At 39.0% G+C, this 23,126-nt stretch overlaps 1 protein-coding gene, 1 long non-coding RNA gene and 1 other non-coding gene across 3 annotated transcripts; all 3 read left to right on the top strand.

Moving 5' to 3' along the window:
- The first annotated feature begins 3,738 nt into the window (after positions 1-3,738).
- On the top strand, positions 3,739-5,481 carry LOC148700356 (uncharacterized). The gene is made up of 2 exons (XR_015971956.2): positions 3,739-4,033; positions 4,110-5,481. It is a non-coding gene; the product is annotated as an uncharacterized LOC148700356 (long non-coding RNA).
- Positions 5,482-14,036: 8,555 nt separating this feature from the next.
- LOC103716929 (uncharacterized) lies at positions 14,037-20,672 on the top strand. The gene is made up of 4 exons (XM_008805133.5): positions 14,037-14,143; positions 15,593-15,731; positions 19,108-19,180; positions 20,241-20,672. Exons 1-4 carry the CDS (start codon positions 14,113-14,115, stop codon positions 20,487-20,489), a joined length of 492 nt encoding a protein of 163 aa, XP_008803355.4. The 5' UTR covers positions 14,037-14,112; the 3' UTR covers positions 20,490-20,672.
- LOC113463376 (U6 spliceosomal RNA) lies at positions 19,931-20,030 on the top strand. The gene has a single exon (XR_003387511.2). It is a non-coding gene; the product is annotated as a U6 spliceosomal RNA (small nuclear RNA).
- Positions 20,673-23,126: the final 2,454 nt, after the last annotated feature.

Here is a 23,126-nt window from a genome sequence, read left to right on the forward strand (position 1 = left end):
CTTTTCTCTCATGTATTATATTTTATTGCCATTTTTGCAAAGAGTTATGCCCATTATTAATCCTCATCCGGGTAATATGCATGAGAGCAAATCTTGAAGGCCATAAGGATTATTCCAAGTTCAAGCTTTGTATAGATTCATATATGTTTTAGATAATTTTAAATCTTTCAGGACAAAAGGGATAACAAATGTGATGCAATGAGTATTGCAATGTAAGAGCAGTCTGCAGTATCATGAACTCTGTAAACAAATACGAGCGATAAAGTTTTGCTTCTCACGGGTGATTGTTAGTTTGAAATTGTTCACATATAATGCTTAAAAAAAAAACACTGTTCATAAAATAAAATTTACATTAATAGAATGTTAGTCAAACTATTAACTTTTTATAAGATCAAGTACTACGTAAGAATTTTTTTTAAAATGACCAAAATAATCTTACAAAAACTCCTAAGGTTTACATTTATCATACTTACACTCAATATTTTGTAAAACCTACAATTCACCTAGTTAAATTGACAACTTTAGTGAAACTATTTATCCATTATAAAAAGTCAAAAGTATCATTATAAGAAATAAGGCTCCTTTTTCACTTTTTCGACTCCTTATTTTCTTCGAAGTCTTCCATCCTTATGGGTCTTCTTATCTTCGAGATTGAGTGGCTAGAATCTCTTTCTCGTTTTGCTCGCCACTATGAACGTCTCTTCCCAATGAGAGACAGTCGACAAGCTTCCTTTCCAACCAGTATCCAGTGACAAGCATCCTAATTTCTAACTAGTATTCGACCATAAGTGTTCTTTCTGATCAAGTTTTGGTCTTGCTTTCTCGCCTACCATGTCACAGAATTTGGGGATGTCGGTGTATCATTTGCTGATTTTGAGTTCTACTTGTCCAATACCAGAGACATGACTCCTTAATATTGTCGTTGTGAATGAAGATTTCTATGTATAGATATAGAATCATGATAGCTTTGACAGCCTATCATCAAAAGGATTCAAAGTAGTACGTGCATGAAAACTTTTCTTTGGAGTGCATGTCAGTTGCAGTTCCATGGCCTGCCTTAGACTATGAACATGCTAGCTCAAGCGATAAAACTCTGGATACTAATTTTCTGCAGCAGAAAATAGAGGCATCCACTTGCCTAAGAGATTTAGATTGCTTTTTTCTTAACATATAACTCTTTTCTTATAGTTCATCAAGATCAAGCTCCAAACCCATGGCACCTCATGACTCCTCTTTGGGTAGATGTTATATCACTTAAGGCTAGTTTGTTTATTTTTTAATTTTTTTTCTAATATGGCATTTAGGTCCTATTTAAATTAACGATTTGGCTAACATTTTATTAAGTTATGAGTTAACTTATTGAATAAAAATAAACTTCAGGAGGCCAGCTAGCATAAATTTTTCAAATTATTGGATATAAGTATAATTTATCTTTAATTTTAGAATTATTTTTATAATTTACTCATTATTTAGAAACAATTTTAATATTTTTATATGAGGTGAATGAATTTACTAATACTAAATGTAGGCATATGTTTTATAAATTATTAGACGTAAGTATAGTATATAAATTTTTTTAAAAAATATAATTTATTCTAAAATTTATATCTGCCTTCTATAGCCATATTATCTCAAAAGACCTAAGGACGACACGATATTCATGAGCAGACAGAAAACAACAAAACCATCCTGAAACCTGCCTGCCCTCCTCCTGTTCTCATTTTAATGCCCCAAATTCTCTGAAAAGACACCACCCACTTTCTTCCATCTTTTAAATGATTTGGCTGCTCTGGTTTCCTTGTTTATTTAGTTGGTTTTGCTTGTTCCTTTGAACTACTACTTTTTAGTTCATTTGACCTTCTCCTAACCAGGTGGAGATTCATCTCCTCCCTTTTCTCAAAAAAAAAAAAAAAAATCATGCTAATGGTGCTACCATGAAGACCATAATTGAAGAAGAAACCACTTACTAAAAAAAGGCTGGAGGCAACGTCCAAGTTCTCATGATCATCAATCTCTGTGCAAAAATAATGAGAGTTGAGCAGGGCGAGGTAAATGTTTCTTTTCAGAATGCCCAGCAAGACAAAATACATGCTGAGTTCACTGAAAGATTTTTCTTTTTTTTCTTTTCTTCCATTTTCTTTGAAAACTAAAACTTTCTTTCATTTAGTAAGGAGGCCATGGGATCAAATAGACTTGGTATCATGCAACAAGAAACTTGAAATTAGTGATATGGACTCTTTTTGGACTTCCAAGTTTTAAACCAGCTGTCACCTTAATTAATCAAATAAACAGGCACCTGGCAGACCTCACCAAGTAGTCGAAATAGCCAAAGCACAACTTGATCATGAGGAGTTATTCTCAAAGAAAAATTAATATTGATTTAAAGCAGGCTCAGCAGCAACGCCATATGAGGTACGGTGATAAAGAGGAACCTAGAAAAGTGATACAAGCTTCAAATTTTCTTTGCATATATCCATATCTTTCAATTTTTCTAAGTTGAGTAGGTCCACAGAAAAACAAAGCTTCAAGTACAGTCCAAGTTGACGCTATCCTTAGATTCATTGCATCCGTATCAAAGAACAAACCCTTCGAATAGATAAAGGCAAAATAGCACCAAAAGCAACCCATCACCAGCCAACGCCAGCCTTGACACTGGAGCACGTAGTCCCTACCTATGGCCAGTGGTTCGTTCCCCCACCCCTAAACTTTGAAAAAAGCCAAGTTGGCTGCTGAGGCACTGGCTTTTGATGTTGTCTTGGGTTCCATGAAAGACTTGCTAGGAGGTGAAAAGAATCTGGATGCAAATTTAAGATTCTTTCTTCCACACACTCAGGCTAGCTAAACCTACCAATGTCCGGAAGCAGATGACTCCCTAAGGGAAGATGAAGCTAGTATTAACTAGATGAAATCATGAAAAGGTGTGAACTTTTTCCCTCAGCAAGGGTCAAGCCGCATCCAGCTGTAACCTTGATCAATCTACATATATATATATATATATATTATTAGTAAAACTGGGTGCTTAAGCCCCCCTTCTAATAAAAAAGAAAAAAAAAGAAAAGTTGTCAACTTTTAAATTGCGTAAAGAGGGTGATCAAAAAGGAACATTAATTTCTTTTGGTTTATTTCATTCTATTTAAATTTGTCCATCATTTGTCTATTGCTATTCGTCCCGTGTTAGATGGGATAGGGTAAGAAGGATTCGCCTTCCTTCACGCAAATCCACTGTTGGATCACTCGATAGTTGCTTTGAAATCTGCATAAATAGATGGATAAAAAGAAGATCAATCAGTCTTTCGCATGAAAGACGTAACCCGAACCTGCGTTAGGTGGGTTTGTTTTTGGGTAGATATGTTGTTTATAATGAATATACCGGTACGGTCGTCGATCCTAATAGAAAATTTTAGGTGCATTGAATCTTTACAGTTTGATGAGCACACAGGCAAGTGTATCCTATTTATCATGTTAGATCAGACATAAACCTTGTCCCATTGGTTAACTTGCATAATTTTTGAATTTTCTCGGAAAGATGCTGCGAGGGACAAACAACTTGCACCTGAATTTATGTAGCTCAATTCCACTTGACATGTCGAGTGGCCTCTTCAACACACCCTCTTTAAGCGTTGAAATCGTCGGCCGCAGTGGAGAAAAAGGATATGAAACTGACTTTACTCATCACAGACATAAGAAGCCCATCGAACCACTCCAATGTTCAAGAAATATCAGACAAGGCCACCAATAAAAAGCATGGACCAACACTGGAACATGCCCTCAAAGTGGTCCTCAATTCACTTGCTTTATTTATTTTCCCCCCCTGGACCATGGGTTGGTCCTCAGTTACACAACCATGTTAACGAGTTGTTTCTAGGATAATCCTCATTTATACAACCATGTATTCAAGTGGCTCCTCCTCATGTTTGGTTTTATTTGTGGAATGGAAATCAAAGGGGGTACGAGGTCTGTAGTTTAGCAAAGACATTCAGGTATCCTAACCTTGGAAGTAGAACTACCTGTTCTATATTCAGTAAACAAACGGGTAAGCCAGACCTTTATATATATTTTCCAATCCATTGTATCTCTCCATGACTTCCATTTCCACTTGCTCTTTTCAGATCCAAGCTTGCACCCAATAACCTTCACTCTTTCCCGTTATGTTCTGGATTCTAGCGTGTGCGAAGTCACGTGACTGCTCGTCGGCGGCCCAATAAATACATGTAAAGAGTGCAAGAAGGTAAGGGAATATAACATATGGAGGAGTATGACTTCTGTTCGGGGATGAGGAAGAGACGATCCTGAGCTCCTTCACGAAGAAGGTCGAGATATAGCAGCAGCAGCAGCAGCAGGAGGAGGAGGAAGAGGAGGGTTGATGGCTCTCGGTGCGAAGGCGGTGCTTCTGCTGGTAGTGCTTGCAGTAGTTCTTCTGTTCCTGCCACTTGTGCTGCCTCCTTTGCCACCACCGCCACCTCTGCTCCTCTTGATCCCTGTTGCGATGTTGCTTCTCCTTGTCTTCCTTGCTCTCCTTCCATCCCACGATGTATCGGCATCTTCTAGCATCCCTCCTCATCAATGAATCAACCATCCATCCAAAAACTCCCACGCATAGTTTCGTTCGTACCCACAGGTTGTCAACTGTATTCCGGAGCATAGAAGAAAGAGAAGAAAGAAGTAGAGTAAATCCTTGATGGTGAGCTACCTCTCATACGTTTTACCTTCCGGAGGAGCATAGAAGAAAGAAGAAACAAGTAGGTTGTCGACTTTATTCCGGAGCATAGAAGAAAGAGAAGAAAAAAAGTAGAGAAGAAAGAAGTAGAGAAAATCCTTGATGGTAAGCTTCCATCATCTTGCCTTCTTTTCTCATATCATTGAATATGAATACAACAAAAAAGCAGCAGGCTGCTGGCTTCCAGAAATCTTCTGCTCTACCCGGTGCTAAATATAAAATTTGCCTTCCCAACATAGGAAGATGTGATGACCGGGGCAGGCTTTCGTTTAGTCCCTCATCGCACTAGGTAGATCTTGGATATTTATATAAGGCTAAAGAACCTAGATGACACTTTTCCGACTAGCATTTTTGGAAGAGGTTCCGATTGTAATACCTATATATCCTTGGGGCAGTGATGGTGGTTGCGTTTGAGTAGGACTTGAAGGTGGAGTCTAGGAGTCGGGGAGGAGGTCAGCCATTGGTACTGCCACCCTCGGCAAAGCCTGCAGGCAGCGATGAGGCTAGTCTGGTATATGGCAATGGCAGCATGAAGGCATAGATGGAGAGAGGGGAGCTGCACCAAATCATCATCTAATTTCAGTTACTGTAGTTTTCCAACTTACAATGTATTTAGTCCAAAGGCTATGGGGAAAGAAAAGAGAAATTACAAGTAGCAGTTTTGCTTTCGTCACTTGTATTTAGGTTGCTTACATTTTCGTTCAAGTACTTGTGCGTGTAACACCTAAAAAAAAAAGAGAATGATAGAGATTGCTTATGATTCAGGTTCATGTTCCTTTGGTGGATACGCTAAGAAAGAAAATAGTGGAAAGACTTAAAAAAGGCCTGGTTGAACTACTCCCTCAAGTCTCGAGGACAGTGGCCAGCACACAGGTTTTGAATACGATTAGCTGGCCAATTCAGAGTCCTGTTTCTTTGAAAGAAAAGAAAATAACCCAGAATATATATAATAGCCACTTTCTCGGCAGACCATCTCTTAGAAGACTAAACTGAAAAGCAGCCACCTTCGTGCTGGACTCGGACAGGAAAGCAGGTTAGGTGACAAACTACCCATCTTCCAAATTAACATTCCAGTGATACACTGGAGAAAAGAGCATATGGTTAGTATAAGAGAATATAGGGTAGAGATATCCAATCCATTTGTTGTTTACTTTTCCTTTGTTATACGACGGCAAATATGGTACCAAAATAATGGAAGGGCTCTCAGTTTAGCTCCTCCAGTGATACGAGCTTCAACATGTTGATTAAACAACTCACAAAACATTAATGACATGAACTTCCATTACCATGGTGGGAGATGTTAGACGTGGCAATTGTTGTGATGCTAGCGGTTGCTGCTAAGATCTGACGTGATCTAGGTGACGAGTTGGCCTGCCTGCTGTCTCGATCGAAGGAGTTGGTTTGAAGATCACTGCATATCTCCAAGGCGAAAGGGATGGAGAGAGCTGGCTCCGATGGTGGCTCCTATGCTGAATCCGATATGAAGTAACACAGGAAAAAAAATGTCACTTGTCGGAGAATGTTCGATAGAAGACCATCCGATGCCTAAGTCGGAATCAACTCTTAGGCTCCGTTTGAAAACTTGAAATTGAGGGGAAAGAAATGAAATGGAAGGGAAAGTTAAAAATTTTGATGTTTGGGAGTTTTTTAGTGAAGGAAAAGGAAAAGAAAAGGAGAAAATATGAGGAAAAATTTTGGTCTCCAATTCTCTCATTTCTTTCCTCCCATAAGTGGAAGGTTTTGGAGAGAAAGGAATTGAAACTTAATAAATTTTTTATAATACCTATTTTACCCTCTACTCATAAGCATGCCCCTTTTATAGTAAGGGCATTTTAGTAAAAATGTAAAAAAGTATGATTTCTTTTCTTTTCTCTCCAAACTCTCAAACAAGAGGAAGAAAAATACTTTCTCTTCCCTCCTAAAACTCCCAAACAAGAGGAGAGGAAAGTCTATTCTATTCCATTCTTTTCTTTTCCCTCCTTATTAAAGTTTTCTTTTCTCCCCAAAACTCCCAAACGGAGGCTTAGGGAACAGTAGATACGGAGTTTGTTAGCTCTCTTCATGCATTGATCAGCAAGGAGCCAGTTCGACAGATTGAGGGGCGGTGGATATGGAGGATGCGGGTTCATCCACGAGTGGCACTCTTTATCTGGAAGGTGGCATGGGGCTGCCTTCCGACTAGGAGTTTGTTAGCTCGGCGGGGTATGAGGATCTCTCAGTGTTATGAGGAGTGTGCAGATATCGAGGAGACTATGGAGCATGTTCTTTTGCAGTGCCCTAGGGCCCGAGAGATATGGAGGTCACCGATTCCGCTATCGGCCTCGGTGATTTCAACGCAGGATCTGATCCATCTGTTGAGAGATTCCATGCGGCGTCCCAGATCTGTGGAGGCAGGGATTTTTGTGGCGTACCTGTCCTACCATATATGGTTAGACAGGAATACCGGTATATTTGAGGGGAGGAGGTCGCCTTCGAGGATGGTGGTAGACCGGGCGATGCTGCTTGCGAGGGAGGTTATTGGGGCGGCTGCGGTAGTCACTTCTGAGCTGGTCAGGGACATCTGGGGTGCTCATCACGCTGTTTCAGCGCCACGGTTTGCCCTTGTTTCTTGGGCATCCCCACCCCTTGGCTATCTCAAAGTGAACTTTGACGGCAGCAGGTCGGTAGATGGTATGTGTGGAGGGGTCGGATTTGTGATCAGGGACCATCTCGGTAGGATGATAGCAGCAGGAGGGCGGCGCATGCCAGGATTTACAGTGGTTGGAGCAGAGTTGCAGGCAGCCTGGGAGGGTATATCCTATGCGAGGTAGATATTCGGGGCCGAGCGGGTGTACCTCGAGGGTGATTCATCGGTGGTGATTGATTGGATTTGGGGAGTGGATCAGTTTGGGGATGGCCACCCCCTCATCCGAGAGTCCTGCAGGATGGCTCAGATGATGGTTGACTTTCAGGCGGTGCATGTGTTTAGGAAGGCGAACCGGGCAGCAGACTGGGTCGCCTCCTTTGTCGCCCGGCACTCCGGTGATTTTCTATGGACGTCTGATGCAGACGTCCCTCCACAGTTGTACTTTTTACTTTCCTGTGATTTGGAGGGTTGTACTCACATTCGAGCTATATGAGATGAGTAGCCGTTTTACCAAAAAAAAAAAAAAACAGTAGATACGGAGGCTTAAGAGTCAACCCTAAGCTTGCAACGAGTCGACCTCGACATACTGCCGCTAACTGATATGCCTTTACGAGCCCACTCCAGCAAATAATGAGTCGACCGTAGACAAATGCAAGTCAACCCTAGGATGGCCATAGAGAAAAGGCAGAGAGCTGAAAAAATCATCGCATTGGTGAGTTAATCCATGAAATTTATGAGTAGACTACAGTCAAACTAGAGTCGACTCTAGAAATAGTCGAGTCGACCCCAAAACTGCCACAGTGGAAAGACATAAAGTAGTGAAACTTAGTCTGTTGAAGAGTCGATATCTGAAAACAATGAATCGACCCTTAAATTGAGAGAGCCAACTCCACAAGTACCACAGAAGAAAGATAGAGCACGATAAAAATAAAGTAAGCTCTGACTCATGAAGATCATGAGTCAACTTTTGAAAATCTTGATTCGACCCTAGAAAACGATGAGTTCCCTCTGCGTATGACAACAATAATGGCTAGTTTTCTTGTGAATAAGAATAAATGTTTTCATCTGATAATAGATCTGTTAATTGTCTAATGGCTAGAATAATCTTCCAACTATCTCCAAAGAGTATGAATGCATGGAAACACCAAAGAAAAAAGAGAGCTCAAGCATTACAAAGACAATTCCACTAGAGCTAGAAAAAGAAAGTAGAAAGAAAGAGCTTCAAAGATAATATCATTTAAGAGCTTTTATTGCAAGTTGAAAGATCACATCTTCTACATCAACGAGTTGGTGAAGCGCCTTCAAGAGCAATCATAGTCAACCAACATAGTCAAGTTTCATTTCTTGTTTTGTATTTATTGTCTTGGAGTTGTATTCATTGTGTTTAAATTCTTTTCATTTTTTACTGTAACAAGTTTTAGAGACTGAAACCTAGGAAAAAGGTCCATCTAAATCTGATATTAGATTGTGAAAGTTTTGGTTAATTGTTTAAAAAATCAACTGGATTGATTATGAACTCTAAAAGACAATCGGTTAAAGATTTTGGTTGATTTTTTGGAAAAATCAACTGGGTTGATTGTGAACCAATATAAAACCATTGGTGTTGGTTTTGGTTCATCGCTTAAAAAAATCAACTAAGTTTGGTTGTGAACTTGGAAAATAACTATGTTGTAATCTGGGTTATAGATTATAGTAAAATTTTCAAGAAAAAATTTTTGGGAAGTAGACGTGCGTGCAGTGTTGGTACCGAACCACTATAAATTTTATCAAGTATTATTCCACTACATTGTTAGTTATAAGTTTTTGAAAAACTCAATTCATCCCCTTCTTGGGTTGCATAGCTTGGCAATAGATAGTGACCCAGGTGATCGTCTGGGATCGAACGCCTAGATGACATGTGGTGGAGATCAAACCAAGCATATGAACTGCCGAATCAATCTAAGCCATTTAGGTTTCCATATAAGGCAAAAGATCCTCATATCTCCTTCATTTCAAACCTCCTGCAGTCTGATGTAGAAAGAGAGATTAAGAGCAAATGAGAGACTCATGGGGTCCTTCTCTTATCCCATTCTCACAAGAGTCATTCCACCTCACCGGTGCCTTTTCTCCTCTTAGGTGTCTAGTAGGTTCTCTGCCTTTCTTTTTGGTCTTTTTGGGTCATCCTTAAGTTTCCAGGATCTTCTTTTCCCTTGCTTCCATTTCCTTTGTTTCCTCTTTTTCTTTGTTTGATTGACTCGATCGGGAGAGAGTGATCATCAGACGATGACGCTATGGCTTAGCGCTCCCCGATCGGACCTTCGAGGTCTTGGGAGGACCCTCTCCGAGAGCTGAATTTGCTCCAGCTACTGAGAAAAGCATCTTGGGGGAGGCCAACCTGGAGAGGATCCACTCCAAGTTCCATATTCTTCGGAGCTTTTCTTTGGAGTTTTTTAGTCTTTTTGGTCGGGTGAACTCAAACAAGGTGGATCAGCTCGCCCTCTACAAGAAAGCTCTGTGGGCAGGGCTGAGACTTCCGATCCTAGACCTTTTTGCTTAGCTCTTTTGTGAGTACCAAATCTTGTCAACTTGGCACCTGGGCCAAGCTAGATCTGAGTGACAAATATAGCCATAAAAGGGCCTTCTCCAGATTGAAGAACAAGGTATATTGTTTGCTACCACTTAAGGAATAATATTTTCTTCATTTGAAGATGCTTGGATCCTGATAACTTAACTGCTGCAATAGGTTATATCATGAACTATCTTGACCATCTTTTCCAGTTTCGTTAAATGCCCTGACTGTAAACCTAGACCTAAAGTCTACAATTGATCTTTTATTTTAGTTTATGCCTATTTGGAATTTTGATAATAGTTGCCATCTTGGAGAAACAAACTATTGAAGATTGTTTAAATATATTCTGGGGTTTCTCCATAGGACTATTGCTTCATTGCTACACACCAGAATCTGGTCATCTTTGCAACAAAGATCAGGTTTGATTTGGCTTCTCTGAGCCGCTCTACATTTTGGACTGGACTCGTTCATGCTTATCATTGTGCAGGTCCAGTTCTTGTCTTGTTGGTTTACTATTCAACCTAGATTTAACCAGATTAAGATTGGCCAGATCGATTCCTTATATCCAGGTTTGATCATCATTGCAAGTTTGCAACTGCATTTAAGATTTTTCTACAAAGAAAAAGAGAGTTTGATCGAAACAGCATAAAACATAATAGATTGCAAGCTAAAATGGCCCTTGAGACGGCAAAAAACCACGTAATAGCTGTGGAACAGCAGACTTGGTGGTGGCTCAAACTATATTCATCAAACTAAACTATGGCTAGATTCTTTGAAAAGGAAAGAAGAATCTATTCCAAAATTGGAAAACTTGGCCAGCCAAATTGCCACTTGGCTGAGTCGAGTCAAAAACTAAGACTACTACGGACAGAGCCAAAAGTCAAAAGGATAAGTAGTATAAGAAGACGAGCGAGAGCCAGCCGAGTCTTGCTGAGTTTTTCTTGACTTGGTTGAATTGGCAAGTTAGCCATGACTTTAGTTCTTGGTTTATTTAACACCTTAACAGTTAGGCCGAGTCATGATTAAAGAGTTTGTGGGAGTTGAGGATCGAGAAAGTAATGTGGAAGCGGGATCCTATTCCTCCACCATTGACCAGAGATGGTCGTGATCTTTTTGTGTGTGTGTGTAAAAGACTAGTTAAGTACAAATAATAAGCAAGAAGATCATGCAAACTTTGGTATCACCGTTTCTCTTTTTATATTAATTTAGGCTACATTTGGTATCACTTTATTTTTTTTAAAAAAAATTAGAAACAAAAATGCCATTTTACTTTTAGATTTCTGAAAACAAAAACTATATTTTTGAATCACTATTTTTTTTAACTACCGGTTGCCGAGACAACCGGAGGCGGCAAAGCAGGAGGAGTGGTAGGAGAGGAGATAGGTCTGGCGAAGAATGCCGAGGAAGAAGGCCATGACGGTATCAGCGACCTTCTCGATGCGGTCGACATTGGCAGAGGAGCCGGAGGCCATGGTTGTTGGTAAGGCGGAGTCGATGGTCTGGTTGGTGGAGCGAAGGTAGAGGATGAGTGAGTTGCCAGGGATAGAGGTGGTGCCGGGTTGCATGAGAGAGGAAGGCGAGGGAGTGGATGAGGACGGCGGTGGCAGACTCGATCCGCTTGTCGGCAAGGCGGGAGAGGTCAATGTGCTCAACGACGACGAAGGTGGTGAGGCCTTCCTCTTTTAGGCCACCATGGGTGGTGGCAACCTCAGGCTGCTATAGGTGGCAATCATGGGGAGGTCAAGCGGAAGGATAAGAGAGGGGTGAAAACCTATTTTTGAAAAAAATAAGTAGAAGTAGTGAATTTTTCTACTTCCACTTCCTCCAAAAGAATGAAAGTTCTTAAGAAAACAGAAACAAGATAATCAAGCGTATTTTCTGCATCGAATGTGTATTTCTATTTTTTAAAAAAATAAAAAAATGTACCAAATAAGACCTTAGAATTTATCTTTTTTACACTAAAATACTTGAACATAATTGACTTTGGCAATTTTGAATCTTAAATAACCATTTTTGTAATGTTATTCTCCTATTTAATTTTGAATATAGTTGCCACTAGTGAGACATGACATCTATATATTTATTATTATTATTATTAGAAGATTCAAGCATATTATTGAATCCGAATTAATTGAAAATATTTAGAACAATCAAATATTTTACAGTGATTTATAGAAGCATGTATAAATGAAATTCATAACTCACTTGACTCACTGTGTTAATTCTTCCGAGGTTTGCCAAATTGTCTCAAATTTTCTGATTTGAAAAGTATTGGATTGAATTATTGCAGAATTTTGCGCTAAACGACTCGATTTTCCTCTCTCCTCTCTGGCCTCCTTTGACCACCCCTGATGCCTTAGCCCTAGACTTCCTCCGGCATTGCACTCGCTCGCATCCCCTATTAAGTAACCACCTACTTCCGCCTGCCCTCCTTGCCGGAGGTTAGCATTGGACATGGAGGTATCTACTAAGATCTTTGTAGGTGATTTCGCCTATAGAAGATGGAGGCAAATTATTGTCTCATTAGTTTCCACCTACTAATGATGCAAACAAAAGCATAAGATAGTTGATGGGCGAACTCATGAGTAGATAAGCACCACTAAAGTCCTCAACCTATCCAATGTGGGGCTATTCCTCGACACCGATCAATTGATTGCTCAACATTTCTCTACTTTGACTACAGATTTATTTTATTTTAATAGATTAAGTATAACACATGTACGAAATGCATGTAACTACTAATAAAGATTGTAGATATAAAATAAATTTTTAAAATGATTGGCATCAGTCATGTGCCAGTGTATTTTTCTGATAAAATTGCTTAAGAATTATTTGGTATTTCTATAACCTGAAAGAGAGTTTTTCCCTAAACTTCTTTTTGGATTTCAATAGTTTAGATCCCCAATTACAAAAATTTAGCTTGTTCTTGAAATATTGCTTGCACGGATGGTCAAACCTCTTTGTTTAGCAACCATAGGTTCTAGGTTCAAGTTTTGAATAGTACATCCCTAAATACTTAAATCTAGGTAACTATAGTACAGGTAGGTCTTTCTTCCTTTCTCATGAAAAAGAAGTTTAGCCTGGTTTTAACCATAAAGCTAGATCAACATTACAATGAAAATTGAAAAGTTCAGAAATATAAACATTTTTTTGCTAGTTTTTTAATTAGGATTAGGGGTGGGATATAAATTTAGGTTGGTTTGGTTTTTTGAATGGAAAGAGTTCTAAAGCACAATAATTGCATGAGAAGGGAGTGAATTTATTTAATAACAATGTTTAAAGTGAATGTATATACATATTTATCTACAAGCTGTACTCTTACCCTCTTGATGAGAAAAGCCCCAAGAAAACTGATGGTATAGGCAACTCCCATGCATGGGCTTTCAATTTTGATTTGTATGCAACATATTCATTACTTATACCTCCCACTCTATAATAAATGAATTTCAACAATTTTTTGTCACATTCATAGTATCAACTCCCATCCTTGCATAACAATTTTTTTTTGACTGTTTTATGGTTGTAATAACCATATAATCATAACATTCCTTCTCATAGGAATGGAATGACTCTGCGGTTGTAACTACGGAACAGAATGCTCCTACAATTGTAACTACATGATCTTGTAGCCTCTACATATACATGTTATTGGGAATAATAATGCAATATAGTCTAGCTAGCTGTTAATTCCATTATTCACAAGTTGAGCTTGTTTCAATTATCATATCCTTTTGCATAACAATCATAGGTTTTGGGTTCAAATCTTGCATGGTGCACCTCCAAATATAAGGCCTGTATAATTGTAATATGGTCAAGTCTCCCTTCCTTTCACTCCCAAGTCTTAGCTCATGAGGGAGTCGATATTAGTTTTAAATCCTCCCTTAGCCGAATCCTAACTTTTTAGACCTATACGATCTTGAGCTGAGACCATAACCTCAACCTAAATCCGAAATGGGGCCTCCCTGCCGGCCAATGATTGAGTGCATGAAAATTGATTCTAATCAAATTTCTCCCACAAGCTGCCCTTGATGCATTGCAGAAGCAATCCTGGCTTCCATCCATTGCTTAGAGCCAGCATGCCAAATGTGCTTCCCCATTCTTTATGGCTGCTATCTTTGCTTCCTCTGAGGGCAATGCCATGGCTATTGGTGCACCCAAAGAACATCTGGCTTCCTTTATAAAGGGACAATTCCTACAACCACATGAAAACAAATTGACAAAATGGGGCAGGTTATGAACAGGTTTAAAAGAGGTACGAAAACTCTTCCAAACTTCTTTGAGTTTCTTGTTTGTGTAATTTACGTTTGTAAGCATTCACCTAATTGAACACCTTGCATGTCAAAAAACATAAGCTAGTAATTAATGCATGCTTTAAGTTTTGGCAGCAGATCACCTTCAAATCAAAATGTGAGGGGTGAATGACAAGTTTTAGCTGGCTAACATGATCTAGAGTCAACACTAACTTAACATTTTGTCCCTCTCAAACAGACCTTCTTAGCTGAATTGGATGGATACGAGGAATTATGAACTAATAAGAACAATCCAATCCGGGCATCCAGGTTGGGGGAATTTTCCACAGCTTTTGCTGGAAAATGTTCAAATAAATCAATACGGAAGATTTCACAAACTGTAACATAATAACAGTATTCACCCTAAGCAATCGACAGAGACCATATGATAGATGCCAAGTGAAAATAATGTTGGGGTTTTCATGGCAATTGTAAGATTGAGAATTTTGAGCTCTGTAATTGAATGTGTTCCAATATTTTCCATATATCTTTTATTATAGTAATAAAATAATTCTATTACAATAATATTTTTTCATGGTAATAGAATAGATTTTTTTATTATTTTTTTCATGGTAAACAATTCTAAATTACTGACGCATGATAAAAAAACTTGAGCATTTGGCCAGCTACATATATTCAAGCATTGAATCATATATATCACAAGTACTATGATAGTGAAGAGATGCATATGCCGCAAAATAATTGGAGTCCCTTTTTGCAAGTTCATGGGTATAGATGAGCTTGATCTACATGGCATAAATCAACTTTTGTTTGGATTAAACTTTTTAGAGGGTGATATGATCCACAAGGATGTGAACACTAGGGTGAGAATTTGGTCAATGCTTGTGATACATTATTGCACGAGCAAATTTTAGTGTATAAATGTTATTTAAATGTGCTAGAGAGAGAGAAAGAGGGAGGGGAGGGGGGGGGCGGGGGGGGGGGGGGGGGGGGGGGGGGGGGGGGGGGGGGGGGCAATTTGGTAGATCATTTATGTCAAAAATATGATGGTGACTTGTCTAATTGAGTCTATTCATGCATTAGAATTTGTGGCTCGCATTACACGCAAAATGCCAGTAATATTGAAATCAGGAAGTCCAATAAGTTCATTAATCAAGTATTCCTACTTCATCAAAATTTGCAACACTTGTATATACTTGTTTCACACCAGGTATACTAACACCATACCAACATGGTACCTTCACAGGATTCAGTACTGATATTATAATTTTTGTACTTAATGTTAGTTAAAAGAGAGAATTTCATATAAAAGGAGTCAAATAAAGTTCACTCCATGCATGGCATGCATATTAAACTTACTGATTAAATTAGCATGCCTATTCTTTTCCATTGCATTGAGTTTTTTTGTTTTTGTGTTTCAAATAATAACTTTATTGATCGGCCAAGCATAGGAGGAGAAGATGCTGACAAGAAGCAAATCCCCAAAGGCCTTGCTGATTTTTTAGAGAAAGAAGATTTTAAAAAATTCGAGGATGGACAGGAAATAAAGGCTTTTGAAGATTTCTACCATCAGTTGTATATGGTTATTGAGTAAGTTCTCCCTAGCTTGAATTTCAACAATAACTATATATACTCACTCTAGGTTTCCTTCTGCTAATAAGTAACATGAATATGTTAATTTTTCATAGATATCAAGTAAACAAATATAGAATCTTGCTTTTAAAGAGATATCTGTTTTGACATCTTAAACTTTGGATGCATTGCCATGTTATGCATGAAATGTCATGAATGAATTAAATTCTATGAACTATATATTAGTGAAGCTACTAAATAGTTAATGCCAAAATTTACGTTGTCTCCCAAGTTTTCTTTACTTGAAGATTAAATGGAAGTGATAGAAGCCCCACCTATTTAATTTGATGAGGTGGAAATCAGACCTAGGTCTCCTATATCAACAAAAGACTTCACCAACTCCACTAGTTGGCGCCCTTGGTCATAGAGGAACAAATTGCTCAAAAGGCTTCTTCTTTATTTCCATAATATTGATGTGAGGGGAGGTTTAGAACAAATTAGGAACTTGAAAGGTTCAAAAACACTGCAAAACACTCTACTTAACCTCCTAACAGTTCCTTCACTTCCAGCAACATATCATGACCTGTTAGGCTTTTTAACCTTTCAACAAAAAAACTTTCATATAGTCCCATAAGAACATCTAAGTACTTGAAAATTCAGTTATTCTCTTTCTTGAGAAATAAAGTTGATTATTAATTGCAAAAAAGGTCTATCCTTTATTCTTACATAAGCCAGTAATATGAAGGATTTCAGTAGCCAGTCCAAATTTAATTTAGCATGCTGGTTTTACATTTCAGTAGTCATCAGGTTTTCTCCTATTTTTAACAAGCTCCTTTCAAGCGTTTGATTCCTATATCAATTTGTCAAGGTAACCTTCTTTTGTAGTGGTGATTTAAGATAAAATTTCAGGTCCGTTACAGTATTTGTGGTTGACTGGTACTTTAACGAGAAGCTTAAGGCCATGGCATTCTCTCCAAGGGGCTAACATAATCAGACAAAGCCCATTGCTAAGATGTCTCTTCTACCAAAGTAAAAATAAAATAAAAGGTCTTATCTTTCTACTTCCAATCAGATTGGATCAAATTATCAAAAAATATATATCTCACTAACTGAAGGTTGGATTTCAAGTTTCAGATTCTAATTTTTAGTTCTGTGCTTATTGCATTGAAATTATATTTGTTATAGTTCTAATTCATTCAATTTCTTTTCCATTTGGTTCACATTAGATTTATTTTTTATGTGTTTGATTATGTCACAATTACAAACAGGTCTGGTTTTTAGTATTAATTAGTTATATTTTTTTTTTAATATATGGGTTGCAATTTTTTATTTTCTTTTTCTTTTTGGTTCTAGACAAGTTCATAGCACATGGGTTATACAACCGCGGACAGACCAAGGCAAACACCCCATTCTTCTCTTAGGCACTATTGACTGCATTATGGAAATAACCCCCATTATTATATGATATGATACTACAAAACATGAAAAAAAAAATATGCTAGCCAAACCATGATTGTAACCATTGATCCTTGCATCAATTATTTAGGGTCGGCTACCAAAATATGCAAGCAAAGAAATATAGGAACAACATAACATGCAAACAGTTACCAATATATATATATATATATATATATATATATATATATATATATATATATATATATATATATATATATATATATATATATATATATATATATATATATATATATATATACACGTGGGTGTATATATACACGTGTGTATATATATACGTATATATATACGTGTGTATATATATATATATACACACACACACACATACACACACACACACACACACACACACATATATATATATACATATATATATATATACATACACATACACATATACATATACATATACATATACATATACACATATACATATACATATACATATACACATACACATACACATACACACACACACACACATACACGTATACACACACACACACACACACACACATATATATATATATATATATATATATGTATGTATGTATAGAAGCATTCGGAACGGGCGACGCCTTCATTATTGGCAGAAGGAGAAACGATCCAATCCATTCGGGGCTTCGGGGAACCAAAAAACGAACAATTTTTATGAAATTCATAGAAAAAAAAGAGATATAGAAGAAATAACAAGAAAATTGTATATAGATAGAGGGAAAAATAACAATGTGAAAAATAAAACAGGGATTTTATACAATGACACTGCACAAGAACTTTAAAAAGGAATGTAGCGCAGCTTGGTAGAGTGTTTGTTTTGGGTACAAAATGTCACGAGTTCAAATCCTGCTAAGTTCGAGCTACCCCGTGTACATCATAGACACATCCTACACTTTTTTATGCATTTCTCACACCTAACCCTATCTCATATAAGCTTACAGTGTAAGAATCCAACGGTCCCTTGCTCTCCAGCTTCACCACCACCCTTCATCACAAGAATCCACCGGTTTATATAATAAATTTTTTTATCATGCATGTTTCTTCACTCTACTTTTTCCATGGTGCATGTTTCCTCCCCTACCCTCTTCTCCCCTTTTGATCATAAAGTTAAAAGTTTGATCCTGCTTCTAGTCTTTATTATGTGCATCGCAATATTCTAGTACAGTAGAATAGAAACAAGTTCTCTTACACCAAAGTATTGAGAATATAGCTTAATAGAAGTGAGATATATAACAACAGATTACTCAAAGCGTCTAGCCACTGAAATTGCATTCCAAGTATTGTTGTTGTTGACAACCAATATTTACATTTCACAGAGCTAATAGTGCCATTATGAGTTAAAAAATAGAGTTAACATCATTGAAGGTATCCAATAGGGTATAGAGATACCAAATCTTGGCCATAAGGCCTCAGAAGATGGAGGACTCGCATCTAAAAAGGTAAATAGAGGTTGCATGGGTGCCCTTGTGGACTAGGACAAGTTATGTGAGCACAGAAAACCCATAATCTGGAGATGCTAATTAAGAAAGTGCATGCAATGTATGAATATATGTTTTCATGTAGCAATTTATGTACTATGCATATTGGATGTACTCAAGTTAGAGCTATATGAAATACCGTTTTTACCAAAAAAAAAAGGACAGAAAAATTTATTTTTTTTAAAAAAAGATAAATTGAGTTTTGCAATTAATGGCCAAACAACAGGTTAATTTGGCTACCTGCATACAAGAAGATACTACTGCATAAAAGAATAAGCACTAAAAACATGCGTAATATATATTCATGCTCTTAGAAGATACATAAGACTACTAAAATTAAAAATATGAATTGAGCATTGATACATTTTGGAATGGTTTCAGATTGAAATTATGATTTATTTTTTTATGAATTTAGAAGCACTAACTCTTGGCTCCATTGGCAGAAAACTGAATGAGAAAGGTGGAGCGATGCAATTCAAGTTACCTGAAAAAACAGAACTCGAAAAGAAGTTCCAGGTTAGAAGTTTAAGAATCTTTACTTTTTTTCCTTTTTGGGGATAATCTTCACATTTTTTCCCCTTATATATACCAACTGCATGCGTATGCTGATATTATAATTTTGTTAGCATGCAAAATTGTGACTATATGTTGCCAATTGGGTTTGGTTCTTTTGGCTGGCAATTCCCACCATATTTCTCGAATGCAGCAAAAAAACCGAAGAAAAAGAAAAGCCTAAGCTGGGCAAGGTATACATAGAATTTTGAATAGATTTGGCGCGATGACTTTACCTAAAATAATAAAAAAATTGACCTTCAGATCAGTTCATTGACACTCTATATACATACGGATTATTCATTTATGCTGCCCAAATATATCGGCAAGTAGACTCATATGTAAACCTAGAGGTATTATGCCTGACTCAAATAAAGGCCATAACAAGAATGTCTAGTAATGCACTGCAAGTCTAATAGTGCAAACTAACAAAATATGCAACTATTTCTTAAAAACTAGCTAACAGCATACATTTAAGAATGACTTGAGAATTGAAACCAGAATTTTTTGTTCTTTTAAGTGAGGCAGATAATTCATACAATCCAAGTGTAGGCACAACGTAAAGGTGATAAAATCCCAAATAAAACTGCCCAAGTAGATTGGCAACATGGAAAGCCACCTAGTTAGCTGCATTGTTGTCTTTCCCTATATATAATATGTGCGGCTTTGAAGGAAGTCAGAGCAAAGGAGAAGATAAACCCCAACAGGATGAATGTCTTTTCAGAGACATCAGATAAAATTGGAACAATATTACAGAGGAGATTAGCATGAGCCATGCACAAAAATGACATGCAGAGACCGGCGTTTGCTTTATGCCATTGCCTGTAATAATGCAAACTAAAAACATCGTGACAGCATAATGTTCAATTTCAGGTAACTTAGAGATGACCAACGCATACAAAATCTGGAGAGATCGCACCCTTTTTTTTTTCTTCCCGTTTCTTTGGACAAGAAGAAATTGCATGATGTTATTTGCTTCTTTTGAAGCTTATGCTGCAATTCGCTGTTCACTTCTTGCATGCAGAGTCATTGGAAAACAGGGACACTAGGCAAGGAAGAGTTCAAGAAAATTATGGAAGAACTGATCCAACTTGAGAGCTTCACCATTGGGTCGGGAGCACGCGAAGGAATCGCGTTCCTGTTTGGGATTCCCATCGTCGCCCTCTTTGCTAGGCGACTAGTCCCCGGCTTCCAATCTATCTCGGAAGATGTCGTAATTCCTGTCGCCACTGCCGGCACCGCCGTCATTCTTACCAAGATTGGTAGGCTGTAGGTGCCAATGATTGGACCAGTTACTCTTTAAATAATCACAGCACTGCTTGTTCTACGATGTGTTCGAATTCCTGGAAAGCAAATAAGAGCAGTGTATAGTTGGCCATCATTTTCATCACCATTCCAGCTTTGTAATGCTACACTATGCAAGCTCAAGATATTCTATCCAACGACTCCAAACACATCTCCCCTCTATCTATGTATGGTGCAATTTATGAGCTTCATGCATTCATACTGAAGCATCAATCTGAACATGATATTTAATCATTTCACTACCATGCACCATTACTGATGGAAAACACATTGCCAGTGCCTCCTATTTATAATTATGATGCTTCTGAAAAATTTCATGTAACTAGCCAGATGTAACTAGGGTGATCCGAGAGCTGCATTTCACTGAGTTTGTAGTGTTGTTTGATCATCTATGCCTGGTCCTGCTGCTGGGTTTGATTTTGAGAGCCATGGATCCGGATAGAACATGTTCTCGCGGTTGCAAATCTCAATCATAAACCCATCAGGATCGTTGAAGAAGATCTGGTCGATAGGCAACCCTTCTTCCTCCTCCTCCTCCTCGCCACCAACAGTCCTCTTCAGATCCTTCATCTTCATCTCTCTCAACCTCTTCTCCATCGCCGCCATGCATGTCCTCGCACTGTCAAATCCCTTGTCAAAACCACTTGCTATAAATTGATTCAAATGATGTGGATGACCATCCAACCTAAGAGCAGATGTGGTTGTCCGAGGGGTCGAGCATTCGAGCTTGTTAGGGGAGCATCGGGAGGACTGCCACCATCCTTCTTCTGGATTAAGTGGATTCCAACGTCGTAGTTGAACAGCTTGCATCTCAGAGGGAAGAGAAAGGTCTGCAGTTGAAGCGAGGAATGGAAAGGAGATCTGGAGCCGGACCATGGCAGCCCGCTATGGGCAGTTGGGCCCTGAGGCGCTGGCATGAGGGTGGAGAGTTTTTTTTGAGAGATTTCGAGGTACCTGCCTACTGTTTTGGTGCACACTAGATAGCTAATAGGCGATGAGCGAAGTATTGATGTGGCTAGGGACTCGTGGGTAGATGCCCTCCCCTTGTAGCATTGGCCGACTATGGTTAGTTTTGAGGCTGCGGAGGGTCTACGAGTCTGGGACCTCCTTGTCCCTGGAGGGGCTGCATGGGACGAGACTAGGTTGGTTCAGCTTTTCGGAGGGCATCTGGCGGAGAGGGTCCGATCTCTCCCATTACTTGGGTGTGCAGATTTGACGTGCGGGTTTGGAGCACCTCTACCGGGACCAGCATCAGGGTGGACGACCTCTCCCGCATTCTCCAACGGCAGTATGAGCCTGGGCCTAACTGCACCTAGATCTGACGCTTGGGACTCCACTTGAGGGCAGCCTTATTTTTCTGGAAGATGGTCTACGACTGTCTTCTGACGAGAGCAGTTCCTAGCGGACGAGGACTGATGATTCCTCCGGTATATGGAGATTGCGGTGTGGACGAGACGGTGGACCATGCCTTGTTTTAGTGCACATGGGCTAGGGTGATTTGGCGACTAGCAGGGATCCCACGGGAGGTCCGGGGCTGGAGGGACCAGTTTTTATAGGTAATGCGCCGATGCCCAGAGTCCCCACTACTTAGCCAGGAGGCGGCCCGAGCAATTTGCACGTCCTACCAGATTTGGCTGGCTAGAAACGCTCGTACCTTTGGCGAACATAGTATGTCGCCGAGACTTGCGGTGGAGAGTACCCGTGTGCAGGCGGTGGAGCTCAGTCACATCTTACCCGTTGAAGGGATCTTAACAGCTCGGAACATTTGGGGTTCCCATTTTGCTTCGGCAGCATCCCGTACGGTATTTTTCACCTGGGAGCTCCCACCCCTGACTTTTTTCAAGGTCAACTTTGATGGGTCCGTCTTGGACGGAGGTATGCGAGGCAGTGCGGGTTTTGTTATTCGGGACCCGTCTGCCAGGGTCGTGGCTATAGGGGCAGTCAACTCTTCGACATTTCGGTTCTGGGTGCGGAGGTGAGGGCCGCTTGGGCGGGCCTTCGTCACGCCCGGTGTGTTTTACGTGCCAGTTCTATTGTCCTGGAGGGGGACTCGGCCATGGTCATTAGTTGGATCCAGGGGGCTCGAGGGGTAATGGTTGTGTCCACCCTTTGCTCCAAGATATGTGGGCAATGGTGAGGGACGGAGGGGCCTTCCAGGCCAAGCATGTTTTCCGTAGAGCTAATGGGGCTGCGGACTGGGTGGCTAGTTATGTAGTTAGTTACTCTGGTAGTATCCTGTAGGCTGAAGATGGGAAGTTATATACTAGCAAAAAAAAAAAACCTTGTCCCTGGCATTCCGAGGTATTTTGTTTTTTGATTTTATTGGATATATCCGTACTCGTCAGGTATGATCTATCCGCCTTAGCCAAAAAAAAAAACCTTGCCATAAGTATCTGCTCATTTTAAGAAAATATGAAAATCAATTAAATATTTTTCTTTTGCAAGAACCATGAAGGCATGTGTTTTGCCCCATACAAGTTATATACTAGAAAAATTTTAAATAGTTATATAGAATCAAGTAATCCAAATAACACATTTTATCTAATTTGCTTGGTTGAAATCCTAAATCACTACATGTGGTATTTGAATGGACTCATCTTAAATG

This window comes from Phoenix dactylifera, chromosome 12 (assembly GCF_051530095.1).
Source record: "Phoenix dactylifera cultivar Ajwa chromosome 12, Ajwa_hap1_PhDact_Kaust_v1.1, whole genome shotgun sequence".
Taxonomy (NCBI): Eukaryota; Viridiplantae; Streptophyta; class Magnoliopsida; order Arecales; family Arecaceae; genus Phoenix; species Phoenix dactylifera.